The sequence below is a fragment of the Rhinolophus hipposideros genome, assembly GCF_964194185.1.
Source record: "Rhinolophus hipposideros genome assembly, chromosome: 1".
Taxonomy (NCBI): domain Eukaryota; kingdom Metazoa; phylum Chordata; class Mammalia; order Chiroptera; family Rhinolophidae; genus Rhinolophus; species Rhinolophus hipposideros.
Window position 1 is genome coordinate 51,674,020 of NC_138047.1, and position 15,692 is coordinate 51,689,711.

Sequence of the window (15,692 nt, forward strand, 5' to 3'; positions counted from 1 at the left end):
AGGAGCAGTCACAGAAGTTGGAGGAAAACCAGGAAGAGTGTGCCTTTGAGGCCAAGAGAAGAGCACTTTCAATAAGAAGCAAGTGATTGACAGTGTTGAATACTGCTTGGAGTCAGGTAGATGAGGATAGAAAAGTAGCCAGTGGATTTGGCAGAAGGAAGGCAATTGGCGGCTTTTGTTAGCAATTTGGGTGGCATTGTAAGGAAAGAGTCAAATTAGAGTAGATTAAAGAGTGTCTGAAGAGAAAACTATCAGAAGAAGTTGGGAAGAGACTGAGAAATGGTAGAAAGCATTTGGCCTTTCCCTCCATGTGCTCCATTACACTTAACCAATTAAAATACTTCGCATTGTTATAGAATTTTTAGAGCTAGAAAGGATCTTAGAGAAAATTTAGCTCAATGTTCTCACCTTACAGATGAATAGGTGAGCCCTGGGGAGGTTAAAGTGATTTGCTTGCTGTAACTCTACACCGTGTTTCCCTAAACATAAGACCGGGTCTTACATTAATTTTTGCTTCAAAAGATGCATTAAGGCTTATGTTCAAGAGATGTCATCTGAAAAATCATGCTAGGGCTTATTTTCCGGTTAGGTTTTCTTTTCGGGGAAACACGATGGTAATTGGAAAAACAAGGATGAAGACCAGGCTTTCTGACTTGCCCAGGGCAGTGGGCAAAAGTGTGCTTGTGGTCTCTTACCTCTGGAATGGGAAAGGGATTTAGAAAGAAAGATGGATGAGCGCTAGAAGCAGCACCTGGAAGAGTAGAAGGGGGAAGAACTGAAAGGAGAAGACTAAGTTGTTGGAAAGTGGCTTATGAAAAGGTGAGACAGAAAGAAGACGCGAGCCTGGCTGGCTTTATCCGACCCTGCAGTTGAATGACTGAAGGTCATCACTGGGCAGATGTCACAGCCAGAACATCCTTATATTCTGGGGCAGCTTATGGAACTAAGAGTTGTGGCCTTAAACTTGTCCTTCTGTGATTATAAGAGGGAAACATTTTCAGAGAATTCCCGAGCTTTTTTTTTTCCTTCTGTGTAACTAGGTAATTACTAAGTTGAAAAGACTTTTTTTTTTTTTTTTTTTTTTTTAAATTTTGGCTGTGTGTTGCAGACAGTGCAAGATGGGAGGTGTGGTGGGGGCTGGTACCATGGTAATGGGAAGGTGGGAAAGGAAATTTTATATATCCAGGACGGCCAAGAGTCCCAGTCTTTATATCAACTGACTATTGGGCTTTAGTTGGTTCACTGGTAAATTAAAAGGTTGAACCAAGTGATGTTTAAGGTCATTTAAACTCTGAAAGTATAATTATGTGCTGTTCTGTTGGTGAGTGCCATTCTCTTTTTTGGGTGCTTATGGAAAACCGTAGTTATGAAGCTTCTGGGATTGGGTTTAACTAGGTTAAATTCAGTCTCTTATAACTTTCCCTAGTTCCTGGTCATTTTCCATGTCTCACCATATTGCAGGTGTGTGAACGGAGGTAATTATATGAACTAATATTAAATATTTGATACACCATTAGCCATTGATGCATTAACTAGGTGGTGGATTATCTATCTATGGCAACTAAAGACTGTTCTTCCTATTGCTCAGCCAGGGCTTAGGTCAATGCTAAAAGGGAAGCCATGATAGAGGCAGGGATGGACAGTGTGGTTAGGATGAGAGTGTGAATGTGTGCATTTATGTGTCTCTCTAAGCTGCTTTGCTGGCTGCAATTGCACATGCAGTTATTAGTGACCATTATTAGGTTAACCCTTGTTTTCTCTCTTCCAACTCTACTTCCCATTCAGTTGTGCAAAGGGTGATGATAAGAGGAAAAATGGAAATGGTCAGTTTTCCTGTGTCTGGCTCACAGGTGGATTTTGTCTGACTGCATGTGTACTGAACATTAAAATCCGCTGGCTCTCTTGGGGTTCTGGGGTGTCAGGATGAGTAGTGGTTCCTCTCTTTCTGTCGGGTGGTTCCTCTTCGCCCTTAGCTCTTCTCTGTCTGGCACTGGCCTTCCCAGGCTTTTTGGCTCTCCTCTGTTCAGTAGAGTAAAAGGACCAACAGACCCAGTTCCTGGGGGTTGGCACTCACTTTGTGAAAGCTCAAGGGTATACTCTACCCAGAGCAGGGTGGGGCTTGCTGGCACTTGCTTCTGGGCAAAGTGAGGGGAGATTGAGGTTATGAAAGGTTTCTGTTGAACAAACTGTATGAGTGAAGCAGCTGACCAAGGGACCGGTTAGACTTGGCCTACAGTTGGTTATTTTGTCCTGCTCAGAGTGAATATCCTGGAGTGCTTTCGCTACAGAACAGAGCGGGTTCAAAAGTTATTATCAGGGCTCCAGGCAGGTGGAAATGAGAAATAGTGCTTTGTTTTTTCTCCTTTGGAAAGGGAAAGGGAGAAATAGGATCAATGCTTATGGGGCACCTTTGTGTACCAGACAGTGGGAGACACTTAGTCAACATTACCTGATTTGCATTGTCTTCAAAAATCTCTGTCGCTATATATCTCCCTCTATAAAGAAATGGTATGGATTTTATGTATAGAGAAATATAGTTATAAATACAGAGGTACAAATATAGGTTATATTTTATATCTGTAGATATGAATATAAAAGAGATTTTGCAAGAGCAAGGTTAAAATTACTTTGGATAATCAACTTTTTAGAGATGGTGAAGCACTTCAAGGACTGCTGTTTATAAAAGATAAGGTGATTTTTAGTTCTGTTTATCCATTAAGGTAGGTTCCCATAGTACCTCTTAAGTGCTTATTCTAGCCTACATATTTTCAAGTAATTTATGATCACTGAACATAGTAAAGTTGTATTACTTTAAAAACATTCACTGATTTTGACTTTTTATAGTGCTGGTCACTGTTTGCCTCTCTTATCAGCTATAAGTAATGGAAACTGTAATGGAAACTTAACTTCAGTGTACGGTGTCAGGGTTCTTAGCTAAAGAATTTAGAAGTATTTTGCTAAATACGAGCACTGAAAAGGCAGGTGTGGAAGCTTACTGAGTTAAAGGACAGGAGTTGACTTCCTTTCAAGACCGTTTTCCTGTAGCTGTTGTTTTCCTAGAGATTGTTATCATTGTGATCATCAAATATTAAATATTAAAAGTACTGTGCTCAACAAACACCAGGTAAACAAGTTGAGATTTCTTATCAGTTTTGCTTGGGGAACCTCAGGTCACCTTAAGGATTTCTGAGAGGCTATCAGTGAACAAAATTCCCATGCAGTTCAGTGGGAAGAAAAGTATTTCCCTGTTTTCCATTGTGTTTAGTATTTATTTTCTTGCATGCCTGATCCTAAGTGTAATCAGTAGCATTAATTACAATAATTTACTCATCAGCATTCAAAATGATCTATAAATAAATTACACATGTAGTATGTAATTATCTACTAATAAACGTATGCATTGTGTTTTTCTATGTGAAAAGTTGCCCCTATTCAAAATAAAAAAATAGAAACCATCCCTTGTCCCGAGCGGTATGTATGTTTGAAATGTGGATCCTCATGAAAACATTTCACAAGGGCTGACATGCCCCCAGTTAACTGAAATTACACCATGCCTTTCGAAGGGTGTTTTCTTTTCATGAGCTGGTATTCATGCCCAAGTAACTTAGCGGTGTTACTTTGATTATAGCTTATTAGAGCTGCTTGTGCACACTCTTACGGGTTTCTGAGTAATAAGCTAACAAATTATTTGTATTTCACTTATCAAAGTGTTTAGGCTTATATATACTGACCCATTTCTCATTATATAAAGTGCTACACACACTCTCTGCAGCACCTGGATTTAATACTATGGTTCTAGTTAAAGATTCTTCTAAAAAATCGTGGAGATTATTATGATTATTTTTGGCTCGAGAAGTTAAGTTCTTATGGATGGCATCTTTGTATAATCTATCACTCATCCAGGGTCTTTGCCTCTTCTACATTTTTCATTTTATAATTAAAAAGAAATGATAACTATCTCTTAACGTTGCTTCCCTTCCGTACATACCTCTTGGCCATAGCCACAACATGGCATCTTGCCAGTAGAACAGGTTACTTTGGATAAGCCAGGGAAAGCAGTATTTAAGTTATAGTTTGGGGATATGGCTGAATAGTTCTAAAAGATTGATATAAGCGCCAAGTGTTGTGGAATCTTTGCTTTAACCTAGAGAGAAGAGAAATTCAGTTGATTATAGGAAGAGCAATCCTGTGAATAAAAATCAAATTCAGAACATCCCTCCGTGTTTAATTTTGTACTCGTAGGAGGATGTATGTAGGAGGCTGAGGGCAGAGGATAGGGATGGCTGGGGGTGGCTGTGGGGGAACGTCGACTTCTGGGCAAAATTTAGACCTGTAGATTTAGATCTATGTAAAGGATCACCAGAGGACAGGTAAAATTTTGCCCCCAAATCTACCTCCCTCACAGCTACCTCCAGATATCTCCATCCTCTACCCACAATATTGACATCTTGGTTTAAAGACAATATTTATATACTACCTTATTCCAAAACGGTTAGTGTGAAGGGAAAATAGCAGTTGAAAATTTGGAAGAATGAGGTTAGTATATAAAATTCATGTCACGAAACTGTCTACCCACTAGAGATTGGCCTGAGATTTGTCTCTTCTATTTCTAGTAGTCAGCATGAGGAAGGAAACATAATCCTTTGTAAGACTGATAGTATAAATATTGTATATATTACAACAAAACTCCACCAAAGCAGTGAAGAAGTGCTCATTAGTCTTAATACTGACATCTGAGAGAGAGTTCTCCTATGGGATTTTATGAGCTAACTGGTGACAGTATCCTTGACTTCCCTGAACTTTGGTTTCTTTGCTTTTACAGTGGGGATAATAACAGTATTTAATTTGTGCAGTTGTGAGGATTGCATGAGGAAATAGATATAAGAGACCCTGCCAAAACCTGGCACATTTGTAAGTACTCTGAAATAGTTTCTGTCATCTGTGTGTACTGTAAACACAGCAATGTGTATCTGAAAGAAGCTAATAGATCTACTTTGCATGTAGAGACGTATGTTAACCACCCAGTCCTCTAGAAAATGTTTGGCTGGCTGGTGCAAAACTCTTTTCTGGTTTGATGGGTTTAATTCTACAAAGTCTTAAATCATCCCTGGTAGGAAAGTGGGTCTCTGTGAAGGCCTCTTTAACTTGAATGACTATAGAGTTACTAAGTATAAGTGTTCTCTGTCGGCCTGAAAACGTAGTAATAGCAACTATCAGTGCGGTTAGTTTAGAAATATCTTAGGAATTGGGAGAACTGGACATCATAGCTTCACAGTACTTCTGCTTCCAAATGAGGTGGAGCCGGTGAGGATGGGAAGAAACAAGGATCACCTGGTGATAATTTCTGACATTCAGAGATAACCCGGAAAGCCATGTTTTCTGTCCAGTCATATCAGCTGTGGGATGGGTTGTGAGATATTCCCAAGACATTAAGAGTTTGTGGGGAATTTGCACCATCTGTCAGAGAAAGGCATGCAGGGTATTTATTTGAACACATGGTACTGAGGCCACTGCCAGATCAAGGACTGAATGCCCTTTGACTCACACTTAAATGAATACCATCAAATATAAATTCTAGTAGTTTTACCCTACAAAATTTTGAGTAGCAAGAATGTAACCTTTATTTTAATAACATTTTAACCCATCACCTTTTCCTTATGAATTATCGTTATTTAAAAAACATCTTTGCTCCTTTTTATACTACCTTTGAAGCAGTTTTATTGACATTTATTGACACTTTATTGACATTTCTAGCAGAGAATTTTTTTTTTAAGCCTAAACTTCCTCTGTAAGTAAAGCAGATCACTGTCCCTGATTTTTTGAGTGTCTTCCTGTTTTGTAGACTCTTGCTGGATTGGAAAGCTTGTCTGTCAACTTTCTCATTTTCATTTTACATGTAAAATAACACCACACCCTCAATCTTTATGGCTTTCCTAAGACCTTGCTGTCATTTTGTGAGTTGTGATTTAAAAAATGGCCATCAAGCTTCATGACATATCTCTGAGACAGGTAAAGATATTTTAATGAAAACAAATGTTGAGATCCACCTACTAGAGTCTTATCAACAATAGCCTAGCTATCAGTTATGCTGCTTTTATTGATCCTAAGACCCGTGTTCTATGGGCGTGGTAAGAATGCTGCCATTCTAACGCATTTTACTTTTGGTATTTTTGTTACTTAGCACATACAGCTTATGAAATACTTGGTCATCACCTTGAGAAAACATGCCTAAGCCCCACTCACTAAAGCAAGGCTGTCCTCATGGACAAAGAAATTGATTTGGAGAGATGTCGAGAAGTAATTGATGAAACACAGGCCCGGTCCCTGAGTTCCTGAAGGTTTGTTTAACCTTGGGACCACGTTCCTTTTCCTCTATCTGAACACATGATAGAAAAGGAAAATTTAGATACCAGTAATGTGTGAGAGGAGAAGGAAGATGCTTTGAGTTTTGGATTGCTCAGCTCACTGCCATGATTTCCTCTGGTAGCTCTTGGAAGGCAGTATCTTCCTCACTCCGGGAGATATTGTGTTTTACTCTGCTGTAAGGACCTCTATGAAAAGTTCATAGCCATGTGGGTACCAGAGATTCGTAGTTTTCCACAGGCCATCACTGACAGTATCAAAAATGTCCAAGAGCAGTTGTATGGGGTGGGAGTGGAAACAGACCTAGCCAGAACCTGGCACTTTTTCTAAGTACTCAAATTGTTATGGTGTGTGTGTCTGTTTTAATTGATGGAAATGTTCTAAAATTGGATTATGGTGATGATTGCACAATTCTGTAAATATCCTAAAAATCATTGAATTCTACTCTTAAAATGTGTGAATTTTGTGGCATGTAAATCATATCTTAGTAAAGCTGATAAAAAATGCCTGAAATTTGGGCTGGCTTGAAAGGAACCCCATTTCGTAGCCCAGCATCATATCTGAAAGCTTCCGCACCTGTCTGAAAGTGTGTGACAAAGTGAGTGGGGGAAGGCATCAAAGGCAGGAGCCAGAGGAAATGAGGATAAGCTGACTCTTACTCATAAGGCAGGGAGGAGGGCTGTGATCACAATGGGAATAAAACGGCACTGTTTTGTGGTGATGACAACTCAAATTAGATTCCAAAAGGCAAGGTACATTCCTCTCCATGGGCTTTGAAGGCTTACTTTCTGAATCACCCTAACTCTTGTATTTGGTGGACAACACACTTTATAGCCCGAAATCTTACCCTAAAATCCTACCAGCCCGTACGGAGTGTCCTTTAACTGATTTATCAGTTGTACTATACAGATTTGGGTAAATAATAATAAAAAAATCTATCCGTATAACATCACTGTAGCTAATGTAGCTTAACTGCCATTGTTTTCTTAGTTGCCGTTATTTAATAAAATATAGAAAATATTTAATGTGACAGGTTTTAAAACATTTCCAATTTCTTATTGTTTTCTCATGATGTTTTCCTAATTACTGAATGAAGGCAACCAAGCTACCAGTGTTTGCTTTACTAAAGAAATTGGTTGGCTCTGCTTACATATATTGTGTGACTTGAGATAAAGCTTCAGGACGCCCTCAGTAACTGGAGCACAGGAAACAATTGACACTGTTACTTAATTCACATTGTTTCTGAGACATTTCCTACTTCCTAGTGTAATATAACTTTCCCATGAGAACAATTTGCTTGCAAATGGTTAGACATGATAAATTTCTCTCCTCATATTCTGTGAGGAGAATTTGATGGTACTTTGTAGTATTTGAATTGGTGTGTGTGTGTGTGTGTGTGTGTTGGGGGGAGGTTCATGAATTATGTCATGCATTATGTCATGCATTGTGAAGTAGATGTCTCCAACTTCATTTTAAGCATCAGATGTTTTCTTTTGAATGTTAACCCATTCACTTAGGGTTCTGCATTCCTTCCTTGGAACCTCTTTCTCGAAGGAGGATATAATTGTTTTAATCCTTCCAGTTTTAAGGGAAAACCCCTGTGAATTAATGGTATTTTTAGATATAAAAATATCTAAAATATTATAGATATTATAATATGGCCATATATATATATATATATATATATATATATATATATATATATATATATATCTCATTATATATCATTATGGCTAGTGAGTTACTGTGGAAAGTAATTCACAGCAATTTATATCAGACATACTCCATGTTCAAGTATTTCATGTAAGTGTGTGATATTATCTGTAGCACTGTAAATGGTCATTAAGGAATACTTCCAGAATGGGAGAGGAAACCCATAGATGAGATAATCTAACCTGTAGTTAAAAAAATAAAAAGAAGTTTCACATTACTCCTCAAATGGTGGTTCCCACATTCAGAAGTTATGTTGTACATAAAGTGAAAGTAAAAGTATACCTTTTTTTTTTTTAAAAAAAAGATGTTGGAACTTTGAGTTCTTTTTTTCTATCTTATCAGATTTTGTAAAAATAATATCACTTGTCAGTTTTGCAGCTCCTTCCATCGAGAGAACTAAAAGCATTTCACAATGTTTTTTTCTCATGCCCTTCTCTTCAAGGCAATTTTTGCTGGGCTAGGTTTATTTTTATCATTGCAGCAACCAGTTTTTAGAAACTTTTGGAAACAAAAAAAGAAAAAATGAGAATGGCACTGTAGCTGACATTCATTTTAGCTGCTTCCTAGTGTGAACATTTGAGTATTTCTAAAATCTTCTAAGTATGTCTTATTTTTTCTCAGTTTGTCCCAGTTCTAAATCTCTATTTTGCTGATCGGGTTAAAAAAAAAAAAAAAAAAAAAAGACAGGAAAAAAAGTTTTAGTGTAAAACCTTATCCCCAGAAGAATGACTTCATGAACTTTGAGTTAGATCTTTATTTTTTGCTGCTTGATGACCTTTTTCAGCACCCTGTTGAGTATAAACACAGAAGGTTAGAATGGGAAGGGCCTCGGAGGGTTACTCAATTTAAGTCTCTCATTATACACGATGAATGATTAAAGGACATGCTCAAGGTCATATAGCTCATTGATGGCAGAGGTCTGACTAAAATCAGGACTTTCTGATTTCTGGTTTGGTATTTTTTGATTTTCCTAAACAAAAGTCATCTATCTGGATGGAACTAAAGGATGTCCTCACAGAATACTAGTGCCAACCAACAGGTCGAATTATACGCTAGGTAGTTGAAAATTGGGAGGGGTTCTATTTTTTCCAGTTTGAGTTTATTTGTCAAATATAGAATGGTAACGTGGAATGCAAGACATTTCTTTTCTGACCTGTGGATCTTGTGCAATTTATATGCAGCAGATTTGAAATGACTGGTGATTTGTGTACCTTCCTTTAGGCCACCACACCATCTACATTGGGGTCCATGTGCCGAAGAGCTACAGGAGAAGGAGACGTCACAAGAGAAAGACAGGGCACAAAGAGAAGAAGGAAAAGGAGAGAATCTCTGAAAACTACTCTGACAAGTCAGATGTGGAAAACGCCGATGAATCCAGCAGCAGCGTCCTCAAGCCGCTCAGTGAGTGCCCTCTGGGTGTTGGTGCCTCTCTCCCTCACCCTTGGCAAAGACACTTTTTAGGATCTTGTTGCCAATGGGGAGGGACCCAGTAATATGGGGATGGTCTCCACTAAAGGATAATGTCTACGGAGATGCTTTTCTTGTCCTAACAAGTTGGTCTAGGAGGAGATTTGGTAAAAATTCTGAGTTGGTCAGAAAAGATCTAACAATATTTAGGCATGGTTGTGTGTTCTGTATTTTGATTAGGGAAACAGGGCAGAATATTATAGATGGTGTTTAACTACAGTAATCAACAGCAACTGGGAGATTCTTCAATAAGATTTTGGATTGTTTCTGCTTAGAAATAGGCTCTATTGAGATAGTAGGTCAAGATGAGCATTTATATATACAATTATGTTTAGATGTAGATAAATATAGATATAGATGATACTTACTGGGTTATAGGTGACATTTAACCAGATTGTGAGCCAGTCAATGATTTAAAAAGGAATAATGGAAAAGCATCCTGTACGTCAGAGAAGAATGTAGAATGACACAGCTTTTGAAATGTTGAACATATTAGATGTCATACTTTGCATAGAAGTGTTACTGAGAACAGAATAATGGAAAGTCAGAGAACACCCTTGGATTCAAGTAATTGGGTAGGCTGTGTGTTTAGGTACAAGTGTACATTGCTTTTGATGTGGAGAATATTTGGCTATCTGAATAACTGTGTCTGAAGTGAGAATGAGTATGTGCAGTAGAAGGGAGAAGCAGTAGAAACACATGCCAATTTTGGGAGATTCCCCAACACGAGTTACATAGTGACAGCTTTTCATGTTGGCAGAGCTCTGTACATTCTTCATCTTTTTGCTACAGTTGCAGAAATAGGGAACCTGCCATAAAATGCATTAGGGGTAGCACAGATGAAGATCCAGTTCAGTTATTGTTGGTGATGAGAGACCAAATTAGAATTAACAGCTCAGGAGTGTTGAAAAGTGAATTCACAGAGTTAAATTGAACAAGGTGCAAAATGTAGTGATGTGAATCTGTGAATCTTTTATAGTCTCACCATTGGAACTGAGCAGGTGGTTTCGAAGCTAGAGCGGTATTATGCTGCGAAGGGCACTACAGATGGACGTCCAAATTAAAGATAAACGATTTGAGGAGGGTTTGGAGATGGACCACTAAATTGAAATTTAAAGGTGTTGGAATAAATGTAAGACTTAGAAAGAACCAGAGGGCAGGAGGCACGAGTTATGTACTTTGCATTGGAATGTTAATGTAAAGCCTTTCTGAAAGGAATCCTTCACATATTGACTAAAAAAGGGGGAGGTGGGGGGTCTGTTTTAAGTAAAGTCCTTGAAATGCAGATAAAAAGGGTCACAGTTAATAGTCTGGAGGAACAAAAGATAACATCCTTTTCCAGATAAATTACTACTGTCTATCTTGATTTGCTATCTTTTTTGGCAAGGCTTGAGCCAGAACCAGAGGTGCTCTCCACAGTCTCTATGTGTGATTTCTCTGTCTCTCTCATAGTCATCTCTCATCTGCAATTTAAGAACAAGAGTGCATCATCACTATAAATACTAAAAAGGGAGAGACGCTCACCTAGACAATGGGCCAAGGGATTTGAGATAATAATTATGTACCAGCTTTGTAGGAAAGGCAATGGAAACTACTATGGCCTTGATACTCAAGTCAGTGATAGGCAATGAATGGATCAGAAAGGTAGTGAGAAGGAATGTGTGTCTACCATGGGACTACTGTTGCTTCCTGTGGCATTTGGGGAACAGTTTGAGTATAGCGTGTACAATAAACAAGGCAGTTCATTCTCTTTTCCCTCAGAGGTCTCCTCCTCTGGGGAGTACCGCCCTGTGGTATACTTGGTTTTGGAAACGATTGTATGGAGAGACCATTGTTAAGGACCAAATTGTTCAGTGATCATAAGGAAATTATTTATAAACTTGCATTTTATAGTTAGTTATTTTCCTGCTAGTCAATAAGGTATGCTGTAATATGCCTTGGACATATTTGACACAAGTCATCCAATTTGACATGAAGGTTCTCTTAGAAATTACTGTATATTTTCTCCAGTGCTTATCTTGGAGATTAGATGGATTGGTAGCTGGTTTATCTGGTGCAGTTCTACTTAAAATGTTACACTTGTTACATTCAGATACAGGACATTTAAATATGATTTTGGGGAAGCTACAGGGCTCTGGCACCAACATGACAAAATTCTTATGGGAAAACTCACTGAAATATCTGCTTCGTGTGTCGTTACTGTTTCTCAAGAACCGCCACACACAGTTTCTGTTACTCTTGGATCTAGAGTTTTGGAGTTAACTTGTGTCTGTAGACATGCCATGACCAGTAGACCAGATTCTAGTATGGGCCTGAGATTGTATCAGGTGACGCTTCTTCTGAAAAAGGCCCACATATAAATGGAGTAACTCAATGAGAACCATCTCTGATTCTTTCCTTGCTCTCACCCCCATATGCAATCTATCAGTGACTTTTGTTGAAATACGTATGAATCTGTCTACTACTGAAAGTTTGGCCCCCACATTCTGGTTCAGGGAATTGTCATCTCTTGTATAGACAAGTGCAATGGGCTCCAGTAGTCAAGTCTTTTTCCAAAAAGATGCAACAGTGATCATCATAAAGTGTAAATTGGGTCATGAAATTCCTCTGCTGAAAAGTTCCTATTGTCCTTAGATTGAAATCTTTTTTTTTTTTTTTTAATTAATTAATTTATTTATTAGTTTCAGGTGTACAAAACAAGGTAATACTTAGACGTTCATCATTTATATCCCTCATACTGTGAACCCTCCTCCCCCCATCCACTATCCCTCCGACCTCACACTGAACCATCACATTATATATATAAAATTATAGTTGGCATTCATTAATGTTTAGCTTCTGATGTACAATGCCATGATCAGGTATCCACAGTATCCCTGAGGTGGTCTCCCAAATAGGACGCATGTCCATCGGATACCCAACAAAATCTTTACAACATTATAGAATACCTTCCCCAAATTAATTTTCAAAAGAAAAACCCTGAGGCCATCTTGTGGTTACCAGCTGCTTCCAAATCCCTTCACCTTTCCCCTTATCCCCAACCCCCTCCCACACACCCATCTAACCACTCTCGGTTTTTTCTCTGCGTCCCCAAAACTGACTCTGATTAGTTCATTCACATAGTCTTTTCTTTAGATTCCATATATAAGTGAGATCATATGGTACTTGTCTTTCTCTTTCTGACTTATTTCACTTAACATAATGTTCTCTAGATCCATCCATGTTGCTGCAAATGATAAGATTTCTTTCTTCTTTATGGCTGCGTAATACTCCATTGTATAAATGTACCACAGCTTCTTAATCCAGTCATCTACCGATGGGCATTTTGGTTGTTTCCATATCTTGGCTATTGTGTAAAGTGCTGCAATAAACATAGGAGTGCATACAGATTTTTGAATTGGAGTTTTGGATTTCTCCGGGTAGATGCCTAGGAGTGGAATTACTGGATCATAGGGTAGTTCCATTTTCAGATTCCTGAGATACCTCCATACTGTTTTCCATAGTGGCTGCACTAATCTGCAGTCCCACCAACAGTGCACTAGCGTTCCCTTTTCTCCACATCCGCGCCAGCATTTGTTGTTTGTTGATTTATTGATAATAGCCATTTTGACTGGAGTGAGGTGGTATCTCATTGTGGTTTTTATTTGCATTTCTCTGATGGTTAGTGAGGTTGAGCATTTCTTCATATGTCTTCTTGCCTTCTGTATGTCCTTTTTAGAGAAATGTCTCCTCAAGTCCTCTGCCCATTTTTTAATTGGGTTGTTTGTTTTTTTGGAGTTGAGTTGAGTAAGTTTTTTATAGATTTGTGATATTAACCCCTTATCAGATATATCATTGGCAAATATCTTTTCCCATACAGTAGGATCCCTTTTTGTTTTATTGATGGTTTCCTTTGCTGTGAAAAAACTTTTTAGTTTGATGTAATCCCACATGTTTATTTTTTCTCTTACTTCGCTCGCGCAAGGGGATATATCAGTGAAAATCTTACTCCGGGTAATGTCCATGAAGTTTCTTCCTATATTTTCTTCTAGGAATTTTATGGTTTCAGATCTTACATTTAAGTCTTTAAGCCATTTTGAATTTGTTTTTGTATATGGTGTAAGGAGGTGGTCCAGCTTCATTTTCTTGCATGTGTCCGTCCAGGTTTCCCAACACCACTTATTGAACAGACTATCTTTACCCCATCGTACATTCTTGCTTCCATTGTCGTAGATTAGATGGGCATATAGGCATGGATTTACGTCTGGACTCTCTATTCTGTTCCATTGATCTATGTATCTATTTTTATGCCAGTACCATGTTGTTTTGATTACTGTAGCCTTGTAGTATAGTTTGAAATCAGGTATCGTTATACCTCCCACTTTGTTCTTATTTCTCAAGATTGCTGAGGCTATCCGGGGTCTTTTATGGTCCCATATAAATTTTAGGATTATATGTCTTAGATTGAAATCTTGATTGGGAATCATGGCCCACAGTGTCTCAACAGTCATGCGCTGTCATTCTCTCCTTGCTTACTTTACTTCAGCCACACTGATTTTTCAGCTCTTTGGTGCCCAAACCTTTTCTGCCTCAGGGCCTTTCCACATATAACTCTGTCTTTGTGGAATAGTCACCCTATTTTTGTCCCAGTTAGCATTTCTCTTTATGTTCCAGCTTTAAAATTTTGTCTCTTCTGAGAGGATTTCCTTACTACTTTATCTAACGTATGTTCTCCAGTGTTATTCTTTCGCAGCTCCCTATTTGTTTCCTTCATAATACATGTACCAACTTGTGATTTTGTGAGCCTACAGTATTGTCTTGTGCTCGTGCTAGATTGTAAGCTCCACGAGTGCAAGGATTAGATTTGTTAACTATGCTATCTCTTGCACAGTGTTTGGTGTATAGTATATGTTTAATAAATGCTACTGAAGAGTAGTTGAATGGATTGGTTACTACAGAGAAAGACATAAACATTGCTTTTATTTGTCTAAATATTTCCTACATTACAGATAAAGTTTCAGCTGATTTTCTTGTTTTTAATCCTTGCAAATCTTTATACCTCCCTACTCTGATTTCCTTCCTTGCCATGTAAATCTGATTCTAACTTTTAATTATTTTGCTTTGAAAAATGCCTCATTATTTTAACCATTGTTGCAGTGGTGTTTTGGCCTGGGAAGATGGCTCCCAGGTGTGTTGAACTGCTTGTCATGCACAAGTGATGGAAGAAATTGATCCACTGGGCACATGGATTCATCATGTACACTTAAAAATGCTCACTACTCCACACAGAACTCGGGCACCTCAGCTTCAGAAGCCTTATTAAAGAGGCATGGAGTTGAATACTAAAGTGCATTTGTAAGAAAAAATAAGCCAAATGTCTTCCAGTATTCAGGCACATAAGGAAGATGATATGATTAATGGGTTCGTTTAGCTTATGACACAGATCGATTTTCTTTTCTCCATGGTTTTGGTGTCAAGACAGGGCTTCTAGTGGCTTTTTTTTTTTTTTTTTAAAGAGGGTGCAGCTCACAGTGGCCCATGCAGGGATCGAACCGTCAATCTTGGTGTTATCCGCTCCATGCTCTAACCAACTGAGCTAACTGGCCACCCTAAGACAGGGCTTCTAAAAAGTGAATGCATGTTTTGGATCTTACACTTTTGATGCTCTGAGGAAGGAAGCCAGCTAGCTTTATTTTCCCCTCTGAGCTCAGCAGTAGCTCCACGTGCTTGCAAAGCTGCTCTTCTTCCCAATGTAGTATTGAGCTGGTGTCCCAACTTAGGACATAGAGAAGGAAACGTGTGACAAGTGTGGTCGGTATATGAGCAGTGGGGAGAGAGGCTGGGGAAGAAAAGTAAAATGGAAGAGCGAGTAGGAGGAAAGACAAGGGAATGAGGAGGTGGTGTGGAGTGGGTGGTGGAGAGAAAAGTTAGATTGTGCTCTTTCTTAAAAATAATCCTTTTGCCTCCTCCACGGTGCACTTTTTCCCCCCCTAAGGTAGCAGCTGCCATCCTCTGAGAGTTGCCCAGATAGTGGGTGGGAAGGTGGTCCTTGATGAGATAGGCTCTGGAAACACAGCTTCCCACCATAGATGGTTTTGGCCTCTATCCTTCTCATTTTGTTAGTGTCCTGGATATTTATGGGGGATTCACAGGCCGCTTTGTGACTGCAG

At 38.7% G+C, this 15,692-nt stretch overlaps 1 protein-coding gene across 8 annotated transcripts in view; it reads left to right on the top strand.

Moving 5' to 3' along the window:
- Positions 1-15,692, top strand: part of SLC4A4 (solute carrier family 4 member 4) — a 340,077-nt gene that overhangs the window by 56,940 nt on the left and 267,445 nt on the right. For all 8 annotated transcript variants that reach the window (XM_081050644.1, XM_081050643.1, XM_081050641.1 and 5 more), the window contains one exon: positions 9,298-9,477. In XM_081050644.1, coding sequence (XP_080906770.1) covers positions 9,298-9,477 — 180 coding nt within the window. The remainder of the gene's footprint in view (positions 1-9,297; positions 9,478-15,692) is intronic.